This window comes from Xenopus tropicalis, chromosome 4, assembly GCF_000004195.4.
Source record: "Xenopus tropicalis strain Nigerian chromosome 4, UCB_Xtro_10.0, whole genome shotgun sequence".
In the NCBI taxonomy this organism is placed as follows: domain Eukaryota; kingdom Metazoa; phylum Chordata; class Amphibia; order Anura; family Pipidae; genus Xenopus; species Xenopus tropicalis.
This window is the reverse complement of record NC_030680.2, coordinates 93,985,399-94,004,580: the sequence shown is the minus strand read 5'-3', so window position 1 is coordinate 94,004,580 and position 19,182 is coordinate 93,985,399. Positions and strand designations below refer to the sequence as shown.

General features: G+C 37.5%; 1 protein-coding gene across 2 annotated transcripts; it reads right to left on the bottom strand.

Annotated features, from left to right (window-relative positions):
* Positions 1–7,794: 7,794 nt before the first annotated feature.
* Positions 7,795–18,841, bottom strand: cmpk1 (cytidine monophosphate (UMP-CMP) kinase 1, cytosolic). Of its 2 annotated transcripts, NM_001276674.1 has the most exon segments (6): positions 7,795–10,758; positions 11,615–11,711; positions 12,335–12,411; positions 12,777–12,929; positions 15,646–15,792; positions 18,628–18,841. In NM_001276674.1, coding segments are annotated over 6 exon segments (660 nt in total). In that variant the 5' UTR covers positions 18,772–18,841; the 3' UTR covers positions 7,795–10,716.
* Positions 18,842–19,182: the final 341 nt, after the last annotated feature.

The window sequence follows — 19,182 nt, the reverse complement described above, 5'->3', positions numbered from 1 at the left end:
ATTGTATACAGCAATACTTTCATTTAGACGTTTTCTCCAGCTCACCCTTCAATAGGCTGAAATGGGCAGACTCTTATCCTAATAATTACCATATATACTGTGGGGCAGGTTTATAAGAGATCAAACTGGGGAGTCCAAACAGATCCCCAACAGTTTGGTCATTTAAAAAAAGTTTTTCTGACAATTTTTTGAAAAATATTAATAAATCAATGTAGTTAATAAAACTGATAACAATGCCACTTAATTTGAAGGCATTGGATTGCCTTGAGCAGTCGATACACATTTATTTCTGTAAAGTATTGGTGCATGGCATAGCTCAGTAACAGGGATGAGCACTAACACCCTTCCAAATGATTAATAATACTAATTGCATACAGAAAATAAATCCCAAACTGTCTGTATTGCTCATAAACATATCTGGAAAGCTATTACTGGGCCATTGCAAAGCACATATTTGCCCAATCATATTTAAATATATAAACAGCATTCACTCTAACTAGAGCCACCACTGATTGCTTCTTGTGATGATAATGGTTAAAATAGTATTGGTTAGCAGGCTATAATTAACTTTTTGTCAGGTTTCAGCAGCCTTTGGCTTTATCGCCAAGCTTCATAAGCCACAATGCACTCTGCACACCAGTCTAGCATCACTTCAGTATAAGAAAAATACATCATTGTTTGTTTTCAGACTTTATTCACTGAGACCCTATATCTGCATCACAGTTATGAGCCGTAATCCGTTTAATACATCATTGCTAAAATTACAGTTTGATGATTGTAGTTTGGATTTCCTGGATCTATGTAAAATAGATCAGATATAGGCCACAACCAAGTAATATATTGATAACTCTGGCCCTAAGTGAGTGTGGCCTCACAGTTTAAGATACAAAGATGCAGAATACCTGTGAATAAATATGCAGAATACCTGTGAATAAATAAATGAATCACTTCTAAAGGACTTTCATTTCATTTAAAGTCTAATCATCTGGAAGAGAAAACAGACGACAGAGGTTGCACAGTAATTCACTGAATGTCTGGCTGGTACAAAAAAAAAAAAAAAGTCCCACCATGGTAATTGTACATTCCCTGGTTTCAATTTTCTTGTAATTTCCAAGTGAAAAAAATGCTAAATATTTTGCCAAAATGTATGTACAATATTAGTTCAATTATGGTACCTTATGTTACCCTCTAGCATTACATGTGATGTTAGCCCTTTTCCCTCCACTGCAGTAAATGTGTTTTATATAAAGAGAATATGTTTAGCAGTAATAAAACACAATCTTCAGGGTTTTTTTCTGCAAGCAATGGAACAGCATATCCTGTAGTTCTTGAGAAGTTTCAGGGTTCCATGTTCTCATAATAGATCCTGTGTTTGTAGCTTTGTATGGTGGGTAACATGGCATAGACCAGTCTTTAGTAGTTCCAGGCCTTGCCAGTAAAAAAAGTGTGAAATGGGAAATGAAAGGTACGAAGAAACATGTAAAATCAGGTTTATTGTAAGAAAGATTATTGATCCAAAGGGTGGTCTTAGATTTAGTCTTACTTACTAGGTTGGTGGTCCGTTCAGTTTTGTGTCACCTGTTTTTTTGGCAATTAAATGAAAGTGTTGCAGAGCACCAGAGGTGTGTGAGAGATTACTGAGAAAATATATTACAGTTTTTTTGTAGGATAGGGGCAAGTTCATTTACGTCATGCCCAACCGTGGTCCCTAATTTCAGAAACATAAAAAACCTATACTATGTATAATATATTATACAGAGAGGATTCAAACAATGTGCATATCGCGAGATAGTAGATTAAGCTCACCAGTAGAAATGTGGCTTTTGTAGGCATATACACTGTTTCTGCAGTTTGAAAATTTATTTATAATTTATAGTAATTTATACCAGAAAAATGTAATTCTTTGAAAGTCCAAATTGTGCCTTAGGTAACTAGCTACAAAGCCCTATTGCACAGTGCTGTGGAATACTGTATGTTTGCACTTTAAAAATATATGATAATTATAATAAAAATAATATGTATTCACTTTGCAGAATATTGCTAAATGTTATTGTGTTGCCTTTTTTAAACGCAAATTTTATGTGTGATCATTCAGTGTTGGTATAGTATTGTAGAGTTATAAATAACTCTCCTGTCCTGTTTATTCTCAGGCCGTCACTTAATTCCAGTACACACTCAAAAAGGGGTGGAGATTTTCAGAAGATAGGCTGGTTTATAATAAACCATCTCAATGACACTCCACCCTTTCCTAGATATTAGCCTTTAAATTCCTTACACACATGCATTACATGAATTTAATACCATTAAAAAATTAACTCATAATAGTGTGCTGCAGTTTGCCTATTTCATATCTTCATGTAGATTAGTGGTACACACTTAGATTGTAAGCACTACAGGGCAGGGATCTCCTTCCCCTCTTCCTTTTCTCTATGACGCTTAGCTCTCAATCTTTAATGTAACTGTATTTTGATTTAGATGTGAATTGGATATGTTTTATTCCATTTCCATTTTACCATGCTCTATTCAGTTGATTCAGTTGAATATATTATGCTTGTATACTATACAGTTGTATAGTATACAAGCATAATATAAGTTATTCTTAAGCATTATAAATGTACACATGCCAAAGGGGTTAAACACAATTCTGGTATCTGACAGGACTTTTTTTTTCTTTAGAAGAACATTTCTGTGTGGTTCTATCACCGCCTAGTGGGAAGTTTCATGATCTGTAGTTAATTGTAGTAGAGAGAGCTCCAGTTGAGAAGTACACCTCTCAGGATCCCAGAGACAGGGAATGAAGCTAACATTGGCTGCAGATCAGTAAGCTGAAACATCCAAAACCAAAAACCTCAAAATTAGCCTAAGGTTTGGCACATTGTTTAAGTAAGAGAATTGCACATCTTGAAATTCTACTTTGTGAAAAAAATAAACAATCATTATAATTTACTGTCAGTTAAAAATAAACCTTACATATGAAAACCCACTTTTCAAACACATTAAAAGACAAGGATTCTGTTACACAGAAAAAGTTGCACCCACTAATTATAGTGCTACTTATTCTGAGTTAGTCTTGGATGAAATCCCATAAAAAAATGTATAAAAAAAGGCAACTATTATGGTTTCTAGTAGAAGATGGTGCCTGAATTCAAAGAAACATCTCCTGCAACTGGGATCAGTAATCTGTGCCATTTCAACTGTAATTGCTAGTATTGTGTGGCCCCTGAAGGTCCACAGGTTGGATGTTATATTTCTATTAATGAATAAACGAAAGGACAGTGCTTTAATTAATTATATGCAAAAATGTATCATTATTTACCAGCCTGTATATGGAAAATATGCTTAAAGAACAACATTTCAGTAATCCAATAGGAGGCTTTGAAATTTTATTTTTAGGGTGCAGGGCTAGTATATAGTGGTGAATGGGCTGAACCCCAACACTTTTTACCTGAATTTTTGGAACCTACAGATGTTGCCACTCTGCACCGAGTAGGATACTATTGACCAATTTATGGGACAACATGCTTTACCAATATCTGATCTAGGTTCTGCCAGGCCTGAGAGGTCTTGATACACCCCATGTTTTCACTAAGGTATAAAATTGGCCCTGAAATTTCATGTACACCCAGGGGACTAACAGAGCAGTCTACTTAGGCCCACCATATGTGAATATAGGGAGGAGGAGGTAGAATAATTTGCATTTATGTAAAATCAGAACTAAGTCCAAGCACAAAAGAAAGTATCAAAAATTAGCAATGGGACACAAATTACAAATTATTATTTTTTCTTCCAACCATGTAGGTGAAAGAATGAAGCCGAGCCACTGTAACAGAGGAATAAGGCTCAATCAGGCTGTAATTAGGGGTGATTTTAATGTTCCATATATTAACTTAAAGGAGAAAGAAAGTTAAAATCACCAGGAGGTTCCAAATGTTAGGCACCCCACCCCCCAGTGACATTAATAGCTCACCTGATACCAGGGGCTAGTGCTCCTGTTAGCAGAAAATGCCACCAACCCAGGGTTTTTTCTGTGTCAAAAAAGCTGAAAGTAACACAGAAGTTTGTGAATATGCTATATGGTAATGTTCTGCCCCCGTTACTTTAGCAACCAACTTTTAAAGATGCTCCTTTTTGGATCATGTAATCAACAATGCTAAATCTCTATCAATATCCAAGTGCCCCGAAGCCACCCCCATTCACACCAAAGCCCCCCTCCTCCCCTGATGCGCGCATACGCATTCACTCCCCCATTCGCACATGCACATTCGCGCGTCACATATGGAGCAGTGGGGAGAGCTCTGTATGTGAGCAAAATTTTAGTGCAGCTCGGGTGGCATACCGCCCCCAAATTTGTGCGCCCTAGGCCCGGCCCTTTGTAGCCTCGCCACAAATCCGGGCCTGATTGGGGTGGTCATCATCATTATTTATATATTGCCAGCAAATTAGGCAGTGCTTCACATTAAATTTAAACAAACAGGCATCTTAAAAAGTTTAACAACAAGGGTATACAGAATGACAATAGGATCAGAGGGCCCTGCTCACAGGAGCTTACAATCTACAGGGGTTACGGTTACACAGAAACAAAAGGAATGTAGATACTGATTGGTGATTTATGATACCTATATAAATGATCAGCTGATCAGCTTAGATACATTGCATATGCTTTCCTAAACAGATGAGTTTTAGGGTGCGTTTAAAGGTTGGGAAGGAAAGAGAGAGTCTGATGGGCCGAGGCACAGAGTTCCAGAGACAGGCAGAAACCCGGGAAACTTTTTCTAACCTCGAGTCGAAGTCACCCAGTGACAAACATTGGGCACCCTGGCATAGATAGTGTGAGAATGGCAGCATTTTAAATTTAAACCAATAAAATTCAATGGATGAAATCTGATTGGCCGTTAGTGGCCCAATCCTCTTCTACTATTTTTGAACTGGAGTCCCCTAGTGACCAACTGTTGGTGGCTCTGCTTTGCAAAGTTTGGGGACCTTATTATTATTAAGTATTAATATTTAAAGAATGGCAGCAGTTTATATTTAAACATAAGAAGTCTATAGGTGAAATTTGATTGGCTGTTATTGGCTCTGCCCACTTTTTTTTGAACATAGTCACCCAGTGAAAAACTGTGCAAGGTTTGGGAACCCTGACATTAAACATGTGAGAATGGCAGCAGTTAAAATTTCCTAGCTGAAAATAATGAAAGAAATGTGATTGGCTTTTGGCGGCCCCCCCACTATTTCTGACCTTGAGTACTTCATCACTGACTGTGCAATGTTTGGGAACCCTGGCATCAATCCAATAAAATTCAATAGATGAATTATGAGTGGCTGTTGTTGGCTTCACCCACTATTTCAAAACTAAAACTACAGTCCCTAGTGACCAACTGTGAAAAGTTTGGGGACCCTGGGCTTAATACTGTGAGAATGGCAGCAGGTTGAAATTCCCCATTAAAAGTCAATAGGTAAAATCTGATTGGCTCTTGGTGGCTGCTCCCACTTTAAAAAAAAATAAAATATTTGAATACATAGTCACCCAGTGACTGACTGTGCAAAGTTTGGGAACTCTGGCATCAAACCAATAAAATTTAATAGGTGAAATATGACTGGCTGTTGGTGGCTCCACACACTTTTCAAAACTAAAACTGCAGTCCCCTAGTGACCAACTGTGAAAAGTTTGGGGACCCTGGGGTTAATACTGTGAGAATGGCAGCAGGTTGAATTTCCCCACTGTCAATAGGTAAAATCTGATTGGCTGTTGGTGACTCCCCCCACTTTTTCTAACCTTGAACCACAGTTACCTAGTGCCTAACTCTGCAAAGTTTGGGGACCCTGGTGTTATTACTGTGAGAATGGAAGCAGGTTGAATTTCCACCAAGTCAATAGGTAAAACCTGATTGGCTGTTCACAGCTCCGCCCAATTTTTGGCATCCAACAAACATCATATTTTCATTCAGGCTGACCTCATGACTATGTGATTCAAGTTTGGGGAGTGTAGCTGTAAGCTGAAAGACTGGCAGCAGTTTCAATTTCCCCATAAAAGCCAATGGGTGACATTTGATTGGCTGTTGTTGGCCCCTCCTACTTTGGGGTCATCCAACAAATGTTGCTGTTTCATTCAGGGTGACCCCATTATTATGTTACTGAAGTTTGCGGAATGTAGCTTCAAAGCTGTAAGTGTGGCAGCAGTTTGAAAATCTTTCCTAGCAAAGTCAATGGAAAAAATTGGAGCGTTCAGTGCCTCACCACAAAAAGATGGCGGGCGGGATCGCTTAGAAAAGAACAGGCAATCTGCTCCGCTATAGGGTGAAAAAGTGTGGAAAGTTTGGGTGTTGTCCTCCTAAAACTGTAGCAGGAGTAGCGTTTAGAAAATGGGGGGCGCTAAGAAGAAGAAAAAGCTGAAGATGAAGAACAGTAGGTTGGGTTTTTCCACCCAACATTATGATATGGTTTCATGACAGCCCCTGTAACTAAAGATTGGATCGTACCATTTTGTTGGAGGGGGTTTGGACAGTACCATTTTATTGGAGGGGGGGGTCGGGCAATACCATTTTGTTGGGGGGATGTTGGGCCATACTTATATTAGGTCGGATCATACCATTTTTTTTAGAAGGGGGGGGGTGGGACTGTACCATTTTGTTGGAGGGGGGTTGGACCGTACCATTTTGTTGGAGGGGGAGCATTGGATTGTACCATTTTGTTGGAGCGGGGAAGTCTGACCGTACCATTTTGTTGGGGGGGAGGGTTGGACTGTACCAAATTGTTGGAGGGTGTCATGAGAGCAGCATTGCCCTGGCATTGTACACAACAAGGGACTGTGGAAGGTGACAAATTAATCAAACTCATCAGACAATGTGGGGCCAGCCATTTGGGAGGCAGGAAACCTGATCAAAGAAAGGCAGTTGTGGGCCTAGAAGAACAGCAGGAGGGGACAGCATACAGAAAATATGGATTATATAAAGGGATCCATATCTCCTTTGCTTTAAGGTTCACATCCTTATATATTGGTTATGAGGAGGCCCTATGCTTCCCAATGATACCAAACAGGGACTACCTATACCCACCAATTAGGAGGGATAGTTTCTGGGGGACTGGGACATGAGACACCCCTCATGTTTGGTATAATTTTGATTGCCCACATATGGGTTAAAGCAAGCCCATATTTTCTTAATAATATTGGATGCTGGCAAGTATATCAGAACTATTTATCTGTAATCTGTAATTTATCTCTCATCCAATAACTAAGTATTCAGTTATTCCACAGATTTCTTTTATGGGCAAAATTAATAAGCATCATTCATGTTAAGACAGTCAATCATTATGAGTTACTGCAGACTAACAGACTGCACATTCTCCTTACACCCATTATCTATACGCATCTATGGAACATCTAAAAATGTTAAATTGTTTTGATTCCATCAATCTGTCAATAATCTATATATATATATATATATATATATTTGGACTAGAAAGCAAGGCCAAATCAAAACTACCGTTCATTTTTTTTTTAAGCATCAATGTGTGACAGAGAGTTGCGCATAATGCTGCCCTCCATTTGTTTCAGAAGTACAACGCACAGATTTAGAGGTTTTACATACGGAGGCTGATGATTCTCGGTTTAATAACAGTTAAGCCGTTTTCACTTTGTCAAGGGTCCTGGCATCCCATAATGGGTGATGTTGGGACCTACAGCTGAACACCTGGGGAATAGCAAGATAAAATTCCATGCCAACAACTACACCAATAAGATGCCAGCCATGTTGTTGCATACAATGATTATATATATTATTAAATACATTGTGCCCATTTTATTTATAATGCTTTATTTTTATTACAGGTAAATAAAACCATCATGTAAACATATGTATTATATTTTAAACACTTGCTATGCCAAGTGTATGTTATTATGCCAGCAAATCATAGAAAAGTAAAAAAACAATTGAAGCAGAGACAAATCAAACATAATTTGATTAGATAAAAAGAGTTTATAACATATTAAGATTTAAAAAAAAAAAACAAAAAAAAAACCTGATTATATCTCAGTTTTGGAGGCATAAGAATTGCACCTAGGTGGCCACTTGACCTTGCTGATCTGCCATTGAAAGGACAACCTTTAAAGAGTGAGTAATGGGACAGGAATGCATTATTAGGGGTTATGCAGTAACATAAGCAAAAGCTTACCCCACTTCAGAGGTCATCTTTGTTATTGTAACTGTAATAGCTAAATACTGATGGATTGTTTTATGGTGCTTAACAGGACAAGCCTTTGCCATTTTTACCACATAACATGTGTTTACAATATGTTCTGCTCTCTGCAAATGAAACTTATGCTCCGGTATTTCTCAGAGACAATGAAAAAGTGAGAATGAAACTGCAATTGAACTATTATTCAGTGCATTTATGTGTGTGCACAAAGTTGGTGGGACTAAATACAGAATAAATATGTTTGTACACAAAATTCTGTGTGCACACCACAATTCGTTGCGCACATGCATAACTTTGAAAAAACATTGAGCCTAGACCTTATTTGCAATTATTGGTGCTAAATAGCAGATGAAGATGCCTACAGTAACCAAAATGATATTTGCATTCATGTTGGGTGTAAAATCAATAACATTCTAATTACATTCTAAGTGGCTGTAAAATCAATAATCCTAACCTAAGCACATAAGTGCAATTAAGCATATATATTTATACTACATAGTATAAGGGGAACACATACCTGGGAAAAAATCTACCAAAAAGATAATTTGATCAGCAGCAGTGGCTGAATTTGATACACTGGTTTGATATCCATAAATTACTAATGCCAACATCTTTAGGCAAGTATTGAAGTTGTTGCTCACTGGATGTTGCTCACATTTTGTGTTACACACTGATTATATTACCCTAGTATAATTGTTGCGGCCTAGACAAAGTTCTCCAACATCTGGCCAGTTACCCCATGTAAATGTTATCAAATCTGTATAAGTGCTTTATAAATTACCTGATAATCCTTTTTTCCTGCCCAAACAAGGTCAGTCAGTTGGCCTGCGCATTTTCTATAATGGATCAACTATACCAATAACCAGTTTTATTGCACCAGTGTTTGCTTTGGAAAATGCAAGAAACAACCACACAGCTCAGCATATAGTTCCATTAAAGACTGACTCAGCATATAGTTCCATTAGAGACTGACCAGACCGTATAGATCTCTGGTAAATTTACTTCAGTACCTGTCCTAAGTATGCACAGTGCACCAGTGTGTTTCAGCCAAACCTGCTGTGCAACCCTAATGATTTAAAAAAAAAAAAAAAAGACTGTATAGTGAGCGTAACCTTGCAACAACAAGAGAAGCTATATTAAAAATGTCAACAGTATAAAAGTCTTGGCTGTAGATTTGAGGAAGTGTTTCTGCTACATGTGGAGATAGGATTGACCATTCATTCATGGATAGCTCCTAGAAATATTCATTTTAAAATATCATCTGTGTAGCAAGTCATTCACTCAGTGTGTGTGACCATTTCGTTAGTATCATTTGGAATAAAACCTTATGAGCATCCCTTTAAAGATCTGCAATTAAACAAACCATCAGACTAGATTTTATTTCAGAAAACAAGAGATATAAATGTATTACCAGTTTACAGCTTGCTGTTATTTGAAAGATCCTGCCCTTTCCTGGGTCCCAATAGCATCATTTTTAACTGTGTGCCACAGTAACATCACATTTGTTCTAAATATTAACTAAAATGGAAAGGTGTGCATTTTTTTATTGATTTATTTCTTTGAGCTCTAGAGGTAGTCACAAATTGTTATAAAACTCTATGGCACCTTTGTCACATTTCTGGCATTTTTTCCACCATCTTTCTCAGCATGCAGGATTCACCTCCTCCTGCCTACCAGTCCCCTATAATGCAAGTGCCTAAGATGCCCAGGACTGGTGCCTGCCTGACAACTTATTCGACTTGCCAGTACTAGTGTTTTCAGGTGAATGCCATTTACGTCTAAAGAAAGCGGAAGAAGGCTAGATCCTTTAATAGGAATTTTCTAGAGGCAAACCATTTGTATTTTTAGAGTGATTTTTTTACTTCATAAAAAAAAATCTGTCATATTTTCATTATAGAGGCTTTGAATTCATTTTAAATTAAAATTAAATAAACCAATCAGTATTTGCACAATATTAAATTATGTTTATCAGGAATCGGTTGCAAATGTTTACAATTCTCACTGGGCAACAGCTGATGTATGGGCAGGCTACATTTAACTGCACAAGATAATGAGCAAATTTTCACCCATCAAGGGAGCTTACAGTACACTGCAGCCAAACTTATCCCTGAAGGACTCCTCTGACTGTCGGTATCTTTGAATTAATTTGCAACAGAGGTACTATTCATACACAAAAACATTCTGTCTCCATATTATCCAGTTGTAATTAAGTGCAAATGAAATAATAAAGATATACATTATGTGCTTATTCTAGTTAACACAAATGTCAAAAAAGTAAGCACTGTTGGATATACTCTCTCTCTCTAATGGGTAGCACAATCTGTCTGTGATGGTAAAGGGAAGGAAAACCAGACAATATAAATGTACCTATTAGAACTGAAACATATATAAGTTAATATTATACCCAGAGATACAAAGTTGACTGAAAAAAAACGTAAGAAAAAAAAAATAGAAATGCCAAAAATGACAGTGGACAACAAAAGTGTATCCAAGGATTCTGCAGAGGACGACCTAGAACACTTATTATCCTTCTCTGTCGAAAATATCTTGCACTTTGGTAAAAACCTGAAAAATGGAGAATCAGCAGATTAAATTCTTTTAGAACCAAGAAATTTGTTATACACAAGATTTACATTAAATATTCTTGTTAAAAAACTATTCATCATTGTCACTTTTTTATAGCAACAACTTGTGGCTGAACGGTTGTAGACAAAAGCTGCTTAAAATTAGAGGTCTATTCACACACATAGAATCTAAGATCTAATTATGTAAAATTAATTTTAAACAACCATGACCCCTGAAGTGTTTGGTTAAAATGTTGTCCTAGAACCATACCTTTTTTGTCGAATAGGCAACTGTTACTAGTGCCTGAAAATGCACACTGGCATATGAATTGCTCGTAGCTGTTCTGTGAACACCATAAATGCTTCCCATTCAACCGAATGGAAATCTGATCTTAGGTGAGTAGAGGGAGCTTTGTCACAGCCCAAACACAAGCATTTTTAAACACCACAATCCATAAAGTCCTGTAACACTTTTATAAATAGTAAAATAAAAGAAACTGCTGGGAATTGTCCCGCTTTTCCTAGTTTCATCCAATGTTCCCTCTGTGAGCTCGAACCCAGATTTTGAGGCCAGCAAAACACAAAATGTTCTATTTATTTTGACCTGAGCACATTGTTAAAAACTTGTGTACACAAGTTTAAAGTGTGCGTCCTTCATAAGGCCTATTGAAGCATTCTGTACTGAGCCTATCTGAGCAGTCTGCGCTGATAATAGGACAACAGGTCTGAGTGAAAGCTATATACAAAGCAACAAAGATGCTTTGCTAATTTTTTTTCTTGACAATCAGGTCTGTAAAAAATATATTCGCATACTTTTTTGCATTTACATGTTTAGATTTTCATGGCAAGCATCTCACCTCATCTACAGATTTGGAGGCATCCACTTTCTTGACCTTCCCTGTCTTTTCATAAAGGTCGATGATGGGCCTTGTTGACTGCAGGTATGTTTGTATTCTAAAGACAAGACAAAAAATAAATAAATACACTGCTCTAGGAAATTTGTGCCATCAGAATCTAGAATGTGTTATGCAAAACTGTGAAGAAAAATCTCCCAAGAAAAAACAATGCAGTTGCAGCTGTACTGCACATTCCAGTAAATTGGGCAAAGCATTAACAGTGTCCCACAGCCTCTGTAACTGCCCTCATAAATGTATAAACCCAGGATATTTGCTAAAGCAAGTAATCAAAAATCATTGGTGTGTCATCTTAAAGATGACACTTGTTTGTTTTTGGGTTTTTTTTCAAAATGCAGATTTTTTTGGCAGTAAAGCTGTAATTTTAGAGCCTATAGCAAAGAAACATACTAAACAAGTGGCAATAAAAAGTGATGAGTTTATGGACCATATACATTTTTAGATTTGTCTTCAATGTTATAACCTCTATTCGAATTTAGGGGGGCGGGGATGTACAGAATTAAATGGGAACTGAAGTATTAATCAGACATTAAGGTAACCAGGGGACAACAGAGATAACCTCATTTTTTTTATCCTTGCGCCAACCATCACCATGAAGCTATGTCATTAATAAAAGAATCAGTTATGTCATATTTTTAGGCTTTATAAAACATATCACAATACCTCTTTTCTAAACTCTCCCTGTTATCATCACTCCGACCGCTGCTCTTCCCTCGCTCCAAGCACCGTTCAATACAGGTCTGTTTCAATGAAATTAATATTATAATTATCCCATTGAAATCCTAAAGTATTTGGTATTTATATGCACAGTCTCTTTGCACACAAACATTTTCATACTGAAAAACGTACCGTCCTGGGTACTTTTCAGCAGGGCTACCTACCCCAGGCATCCCCTGCTTCAAAGCCAGACATTGCACATGCATAGTACAACTATACTCTTCCAAATACTAGTTAGCTTTTTTTGTCTTTCAAATCTAATTAATTATTTTTTAATTAATTTTAATTAAGTTTTTTTCTGTTAAACTTAAAAAAAAAAAAAAAAAAAGTTTCTATTGGTAAAAAGAAGGGTATGGTAAAGCCAACATTGGTATAACACTGACATTACCTCATTATCACAATCAAAGAATAGCACAAAAGAAACATCTGCTTTTCCATTCATTGTTCTTTCCCAGCCCTGCAAGTTGTCTTCATTCCTAGGGAATCCATCAATAAGAAATTTATGCTTATTGCCATCAAGGGCCATGGTCTGCTCCATTGCCTGTAGAGTACAAACAAACAAAAGTAACACTTTGTTTTAGAGGTGGAGAAAATAGGAATACAGCAGGAGTAAAGTAGCATGAAAAATGTAAGGGTTAAAGATAAATGTCTTGATCACTTCTGAGTACCAAGTATAATACAGGTCCTGGATCAGATCAGTACATATCCCTATTGCACCTCTCAAACCAGCTTATGAGCATAACAGATGGTAATTTCAGGGGTAGCATCTAAGCACAAAAGATTATTGAGTGGAAATTCCTTCATTTACTTTGACCTGGATTTATTGAAACTCCAATAACACATCTCCATGTCTTTTGTGAAACAGCAGCACATACACATGGAAACAGCAGCATCATTTGCAGGGTACAATATATGAATTATGTAATGCAAAAGTGCTATAAAAGAATGGTTTATGTTATGGGGCATTACCCTGGCAATATATTGGTTGGTTTGGAAATAAAATCTAGAAATAAGGCTTTACTAGATATAGTAAACACAGTTTCATCATTTTGATTTAACTAAAAGTCAAGGAAGGGCTGGGGTTTTGGCCCTAAAAACACCACTTAGACATTCCTTATATAGGGAAATACTTCTGTGTGGTGGTTCAACTAATCAGCCCACAAGATAATTAGTCATACTGTGTTTCACTGAAATTTGCAAAAGGTATGTTTTAGGTTTGTTGCAGGTTGATTGGTGCTTTAGTAAACTGATCTAGAAGCCAATCTTGTCTAACATAAAAGATACAATGTCTTCTCAATCTCACTGTTAAAATTATGACTTTTAGTATTGCAGTTTGTCTAGTTGCAGATTCACTTTATATGTGACGGTAACAGTAAACCATCTTATGTAAAATAATTGGTTAACTATGCTACAATAATACAGGATAATGCACTTTGTACCCACAATTTAAATGCAACAATGTATTTTACTGGCAGGCATACTAGTGAATGAATTTATTATATAGCAGTGGCTGGACAAAATGAAAATATGAAATTACATGACTCCACACTGGAAGATGGAAACAGGATGCCAGTGTGCTTGAAGCATGGAGTAATTAACTGGTTTTATCTAAACCTGTAAATTATATGCCACTCTGTAGTGCTATAAATGCTGATTAGCAACAGCTTTGCAGATTATTCATTTATACATGGTTCGAGGCATGGAAAAAGTGACTCAAAACAAAATACAGTGTAATTCCCATCTTGGAACAAGCTTCATAGTGGCAGGACCTAATTCAGATCAGCTGCTAGTACAGCAAAGAGTGCCGGACCACATATATAAAGAAGTTTGTTTTTGTTGAAGTCAATGCAACCGCTCAGCTTGTTCAGATAATTTCTATTATTAGGCAGTGTAATTTAGACTGATTTTAGAAGTTAAATTCCTATATGACTGGTCACACATGGCCATTTGCCTAATGTTGTGAAATAAAAACACATTGCATCTACCGAATACACAGCTTCAAAATGTATCCTGCTGTAAAGGAAACAAATCTAATACAGAAAATAGTTAAAAGATGTGAAATGTTACTTAGATTATGCATTCTTTCAATCTTTAGCAGATGGGCAGTGTGGGATTGCGTACCTGGTGCCACCCGCCAAGCAGTTTGTGGGAGGAGCCGGTAATGCTTATCCTAGTATAAGACTTGGGTGGTAGTGGCCCACTAGGTAACTGTGGGCCATAGGCCCACACTCCCAGCTATTTCCACTAACCTTCTGTATTATGGGTTATGCATTATGCCTGCCCATGTACAGTAACCTATAGAAACCATTCAGCAAAAAGCATATAATGTAAGAATATACCCCTATTTTTAATCAAATGATATCAGAAGTCACCAAAACTTTATATAGGATGTAGACCAAAAGTTATCATACATGTCTAGGAGTCTAATCTAATCCTTGAATAAGGACTAAATGATTTTATTTAATAACTTAGTTATTCATGTGACATCACCAATTATGCCTCATAACTAAGCAACATTTAAAAAAGGGATTCTTACCTGTGTCAGGACCTAAACATTGAGTCCCTGCTTATAGAATGGGTCTTCATGATACAGATATGCTTCCCTATACTATACACAATGCTGACTCCCACACTTAATGTTGTGCTTATAGCACCCATATTAAGAAACATATTGGTTGCCTATAGGTCATGCTGATTGTTTCTGGCTGATAGCGCTGCTTTTGATAAATCAATCAAATTACTCAATGCACACCTACTAACCACAAAAAGGCAGCAAATGGTATGTTTAACATATAATGCTCTTTATATGGAAAATATTCACAAAACAATAAATACAATTACAATGCATAATATACATAACACCAGTTGGACAAAATGTAATATACAGAAAAAGCAGACACGTGTGGATTGAGAAAACCCCTGTTTTCTGTTTGTCCCCCTGTGGGCTTGGGGGAAAGATTCTCATTTGCACCCTTTTTCCCTTTTTTTTTTTTGCTGTCTGTTTTAAAGCCAGCTTTTTTTGCTTTAGCAATTGTGGTGTGCCCTGCAAAAGTATTTGTTTGAACAGGGCTGCTTTTGGTAACCAACAGTTTGGAGAGAAAGTTTTAAGAGAGAACAGAACTAGCAGGGCTGCAGTGCAAGAGATGCAGGGGTATGTGGTATAATGGTTATATTTTAAAGTTCCTGTAATTTCAAAAAATAATGTTATCCCACTTCAACTACATTTTATGTAAACCAGCAAACAAAATACAGCATACCCTTTGTAGCAGGCTGATTGTAATCTCCACTGGTACAATCCTTCCATCTCTTATGTAGGATTCAATAAGCTCACCATACTGAGAGTCTGGCTTTTTTCTCTCGTCCCGCAAAAGGTCTCCAGCCGAGAGGTGGGTGTACCCATACTTCTATAAAATTAAATTTAAAAAAAAAAACTTGACTTGTGAAATCCTGGTAAGCAAAACATAAAATGTTATCAATTTATATTTCAAAGCATTGTTCATGGTGTATTTGGATATGTTTCCAGCAGCATTAACAGCCTCAAGGGCTACTTTTCTAAGAACTGTGACAATTCAAAGTGGCAAAACTAGTATTTTTGGTACAGTATGAGCCTATGATCAAACCTATTATTTCTCAGGCACTAAGAAAATGTTAACAAACTAAAAACGCTGTACTGCAGAACAGATAAACAGCCTACAGTAAATGATCAAGACATTAAAAGGAGATGTAAATCCAAGAAACTTTTCAATATACATTTATTACATTTTTTAACAGATGTTATTTGTAAAAGTAATTGCAACAGAAAGCAGTTCCTTGAACTTCTGTGGCCTGACTGGTTGTGCATTTTGCATAAATGATCAAAACAATAAAAGGGCTATAACGTATGTGGGCCTTTATATGCCTCTGTGCCAATTAGTTTGATAGCTCATGTATGGCTTTAAAGAAGACATATAACATAACTGAAACCCCCCCTAATCTTGTAGGCAATAATGAAAAATATATAGTGCTAGTTTCACTTTAAGCTAAAAATTAAAATTATTGCTAAAAACAGACCCTTTATTGGAGTTTCCTACAGATCTGCTACAGTCCATGTCCATGTTTCATGTAAGGGGTAGGTGTTTTCCCTACTAGAAGCACAGTAACAATAGCCAATCACAGCCTCTAGTCACAGAAGCAAAGACAGGCTTCATTTCCTGATTGATTTCTATTCTACATTCTGCAGTGTGCTGAATACCATTGACTCCCCACACAGCCTGGGAAAAGAGGCAGCAGGAAGTGGATCAAATGAAAGGCACTATTAGGGTTTTCTGAGAAATGTTCAATAAATCAGCCCGAACTTTTTTCAGCACAATCTTTCACAATATGTCCCCTTTAATCTGGTAGTACAGGTATGGGATCATCTGGAATGCTTGGAACCTGGTTTTCCATAATCTGGATCACAATTCCTAGGATACTAAAACATGTAGACATTAAATAAAAAACAAAAACAAATTGTTTGCCACCAACACTGATTTATGCAGCTTAGTTACCATCAAGTACAAGGCACTTGATGGTAAATCACATACCTGCATAGATACAATTCCTGCGATAAAGCAAGGTTTGCTTTTGTTGTTTGCCAGAAAGGAAACCAGAAAAAAAGTAATTCCTTTGCACAAATACAAAAAGTTCCAATACCTTTTAACATATCAAAGTAACACTATTGTTTCCAAAACTACACTACTTTACACAATATGTCTCAATGTTGTCAGTGTAAAGAAAACACTTTGTATTCTGATGACAGTATCCAGGAGAGTAATTATAGAGGAATCAGACCCTGCTAGCAGGCCGAAGAGGTATCCAAAACAATCCGGAGAAGTTTACTTGTAGCTACAAGTACCAAAATATATGTAAGCATAAAGCCCTGAGGGTTACTGACATCTCCAGGAAGCAGCCTTGCTGTTGCAAACTAAAGGTACTTGAAGAATTATAAGAAGCCAGAAACTAGTTGTTATAACGTACAAAAGAACCAAAATTTTCTGAAGCTTAAAGGAACAGTAACACCAAAAAATGAAAGTTTTTTTAAAGTAATTAAAATATAATGTACTGTTGCCCTGCACTGGTAAATGTTGTGCGTTTGCTACAGTAATACTACTATAGTTTATATAAATAAGCTGCTGTGTAGCCATGAGGGCAGCCATTAAAGTTGGAAAAAAGGAGAAAAGGCACAGGTTACATAGCAGATAAAAGATAAGTTCTGTAGAATACAATAGTGTTTATCTGTTATCTCCTATGTGCCTGTGGCTTTTCTCCTTTGAATGGCTGCCCCTGTGGCTAAACAGCAGCTTTGTTTATATAAATTTCTGAGGCAAACACACCAGTTGTACCAGTGCAGGGCAGCAGTATATTTTCTTCTTATTACTTTTAGGGCTCTGGCACACGGGGAGATTAGTCGCCCGCGGCAAAACTCCCTGCTCGTGGGCGACTAATCTCCCCGAGTTGCCTTCCCCCTGCCATCCCACCGGCGAACATGTAAGTCGCCGGTGGGATGGCAGACGCGGCGGCACGATTTCGCACAAATCGGCGAAAAAGCCTCGCGAGTCTTTTTCGGTTATTTGCGCGAAATCGCGCCGGCGACTTACATGTTCGCCGGTGGGATGGCAGGGGGAAGGCAGGGAGTTTTGCCGCGGGCGACTAATCTCCCCGTGTACCAGAGCCCTTATACACTTTCATTTTTGGTGTTACTGTTCCTTTAACTTATGTGACAGATCACAAAACACACCATTAACCAAGCAAAATGCAAAAAGAGAAAAAACACAAGCCAAATAACAAAATTCTGAAGGCAACTGAGGCACAAAGTAAGGAGTTGGAAAATAATCTATAAGAAATAAAGTATGTCCATATCCTGGGACCATAGTGTGTGTATACTAATAAAGTACCCATTGGACAACACATGTTGGCAATGGATCAGGACTAATCCATAGCTGGCCAGAACAATTGGTGATAAGGACAGGGTTATATAAATAAAGGGATATATTCATACATATTTAAGAGCTGACTTCCATGGTGCAGGTCCTGTAAAGTCTGTGGCCTTTGGCCTTTCATGACCTAGATCAGTCTACAAGGCTATATACAGAATGCAAATCTTTTATTAGGGCTGGTAAGTAAATAGCTATCTGCATGACCTTCCGCTGCCTCGTACAGCATAGCGCAGGGGATGCTTCTTTGTGCTGTATCATGACAGACAAACGCTAACCAAAGGTTACCTGCACGATCCTTTCACACTGGGTTCCCTTTCCTGCGCCTGGTCCTCCAAGAACAAACACTACAAAGGGCTTCATAATTTGTCGCACGGAATGAAAAGACGCTGCAGAAATCCGGGGCAAAGTTCTAAGCAGGCGGTAAACCATACAGAGGTGGAGGGAGCAAAAAGCCGGCAGCCTGCTGAGGTGTCACATACAGGAAGTGTCGTGTCATTTCCGGGACTGTACTACACCCATTCCACCTCACTAGTTTGCTTTGAAGGAATATTTTGATGGCACGCCGCCCATCTTTAATTTGGGCAAAACGTATTCTGAAGACGGATTTGACCCGAGCTGCAATTTGCAATACAGTGTATTGTATGCTACAGATAGCCCGTGTGTTTAACGTAATGCCTCTTTCTCATAAGACACATCACATTTTATTATACACATTGCTAAAATTCTGAATATTCCCAGCATTAATGGGCGCAGTTATAGAGAATTTTGTACGTTCTGTATAAATGTTATATAAAAATATAAACAAAAGACAATACAAATAAAGGTATCTATGGACAGCAC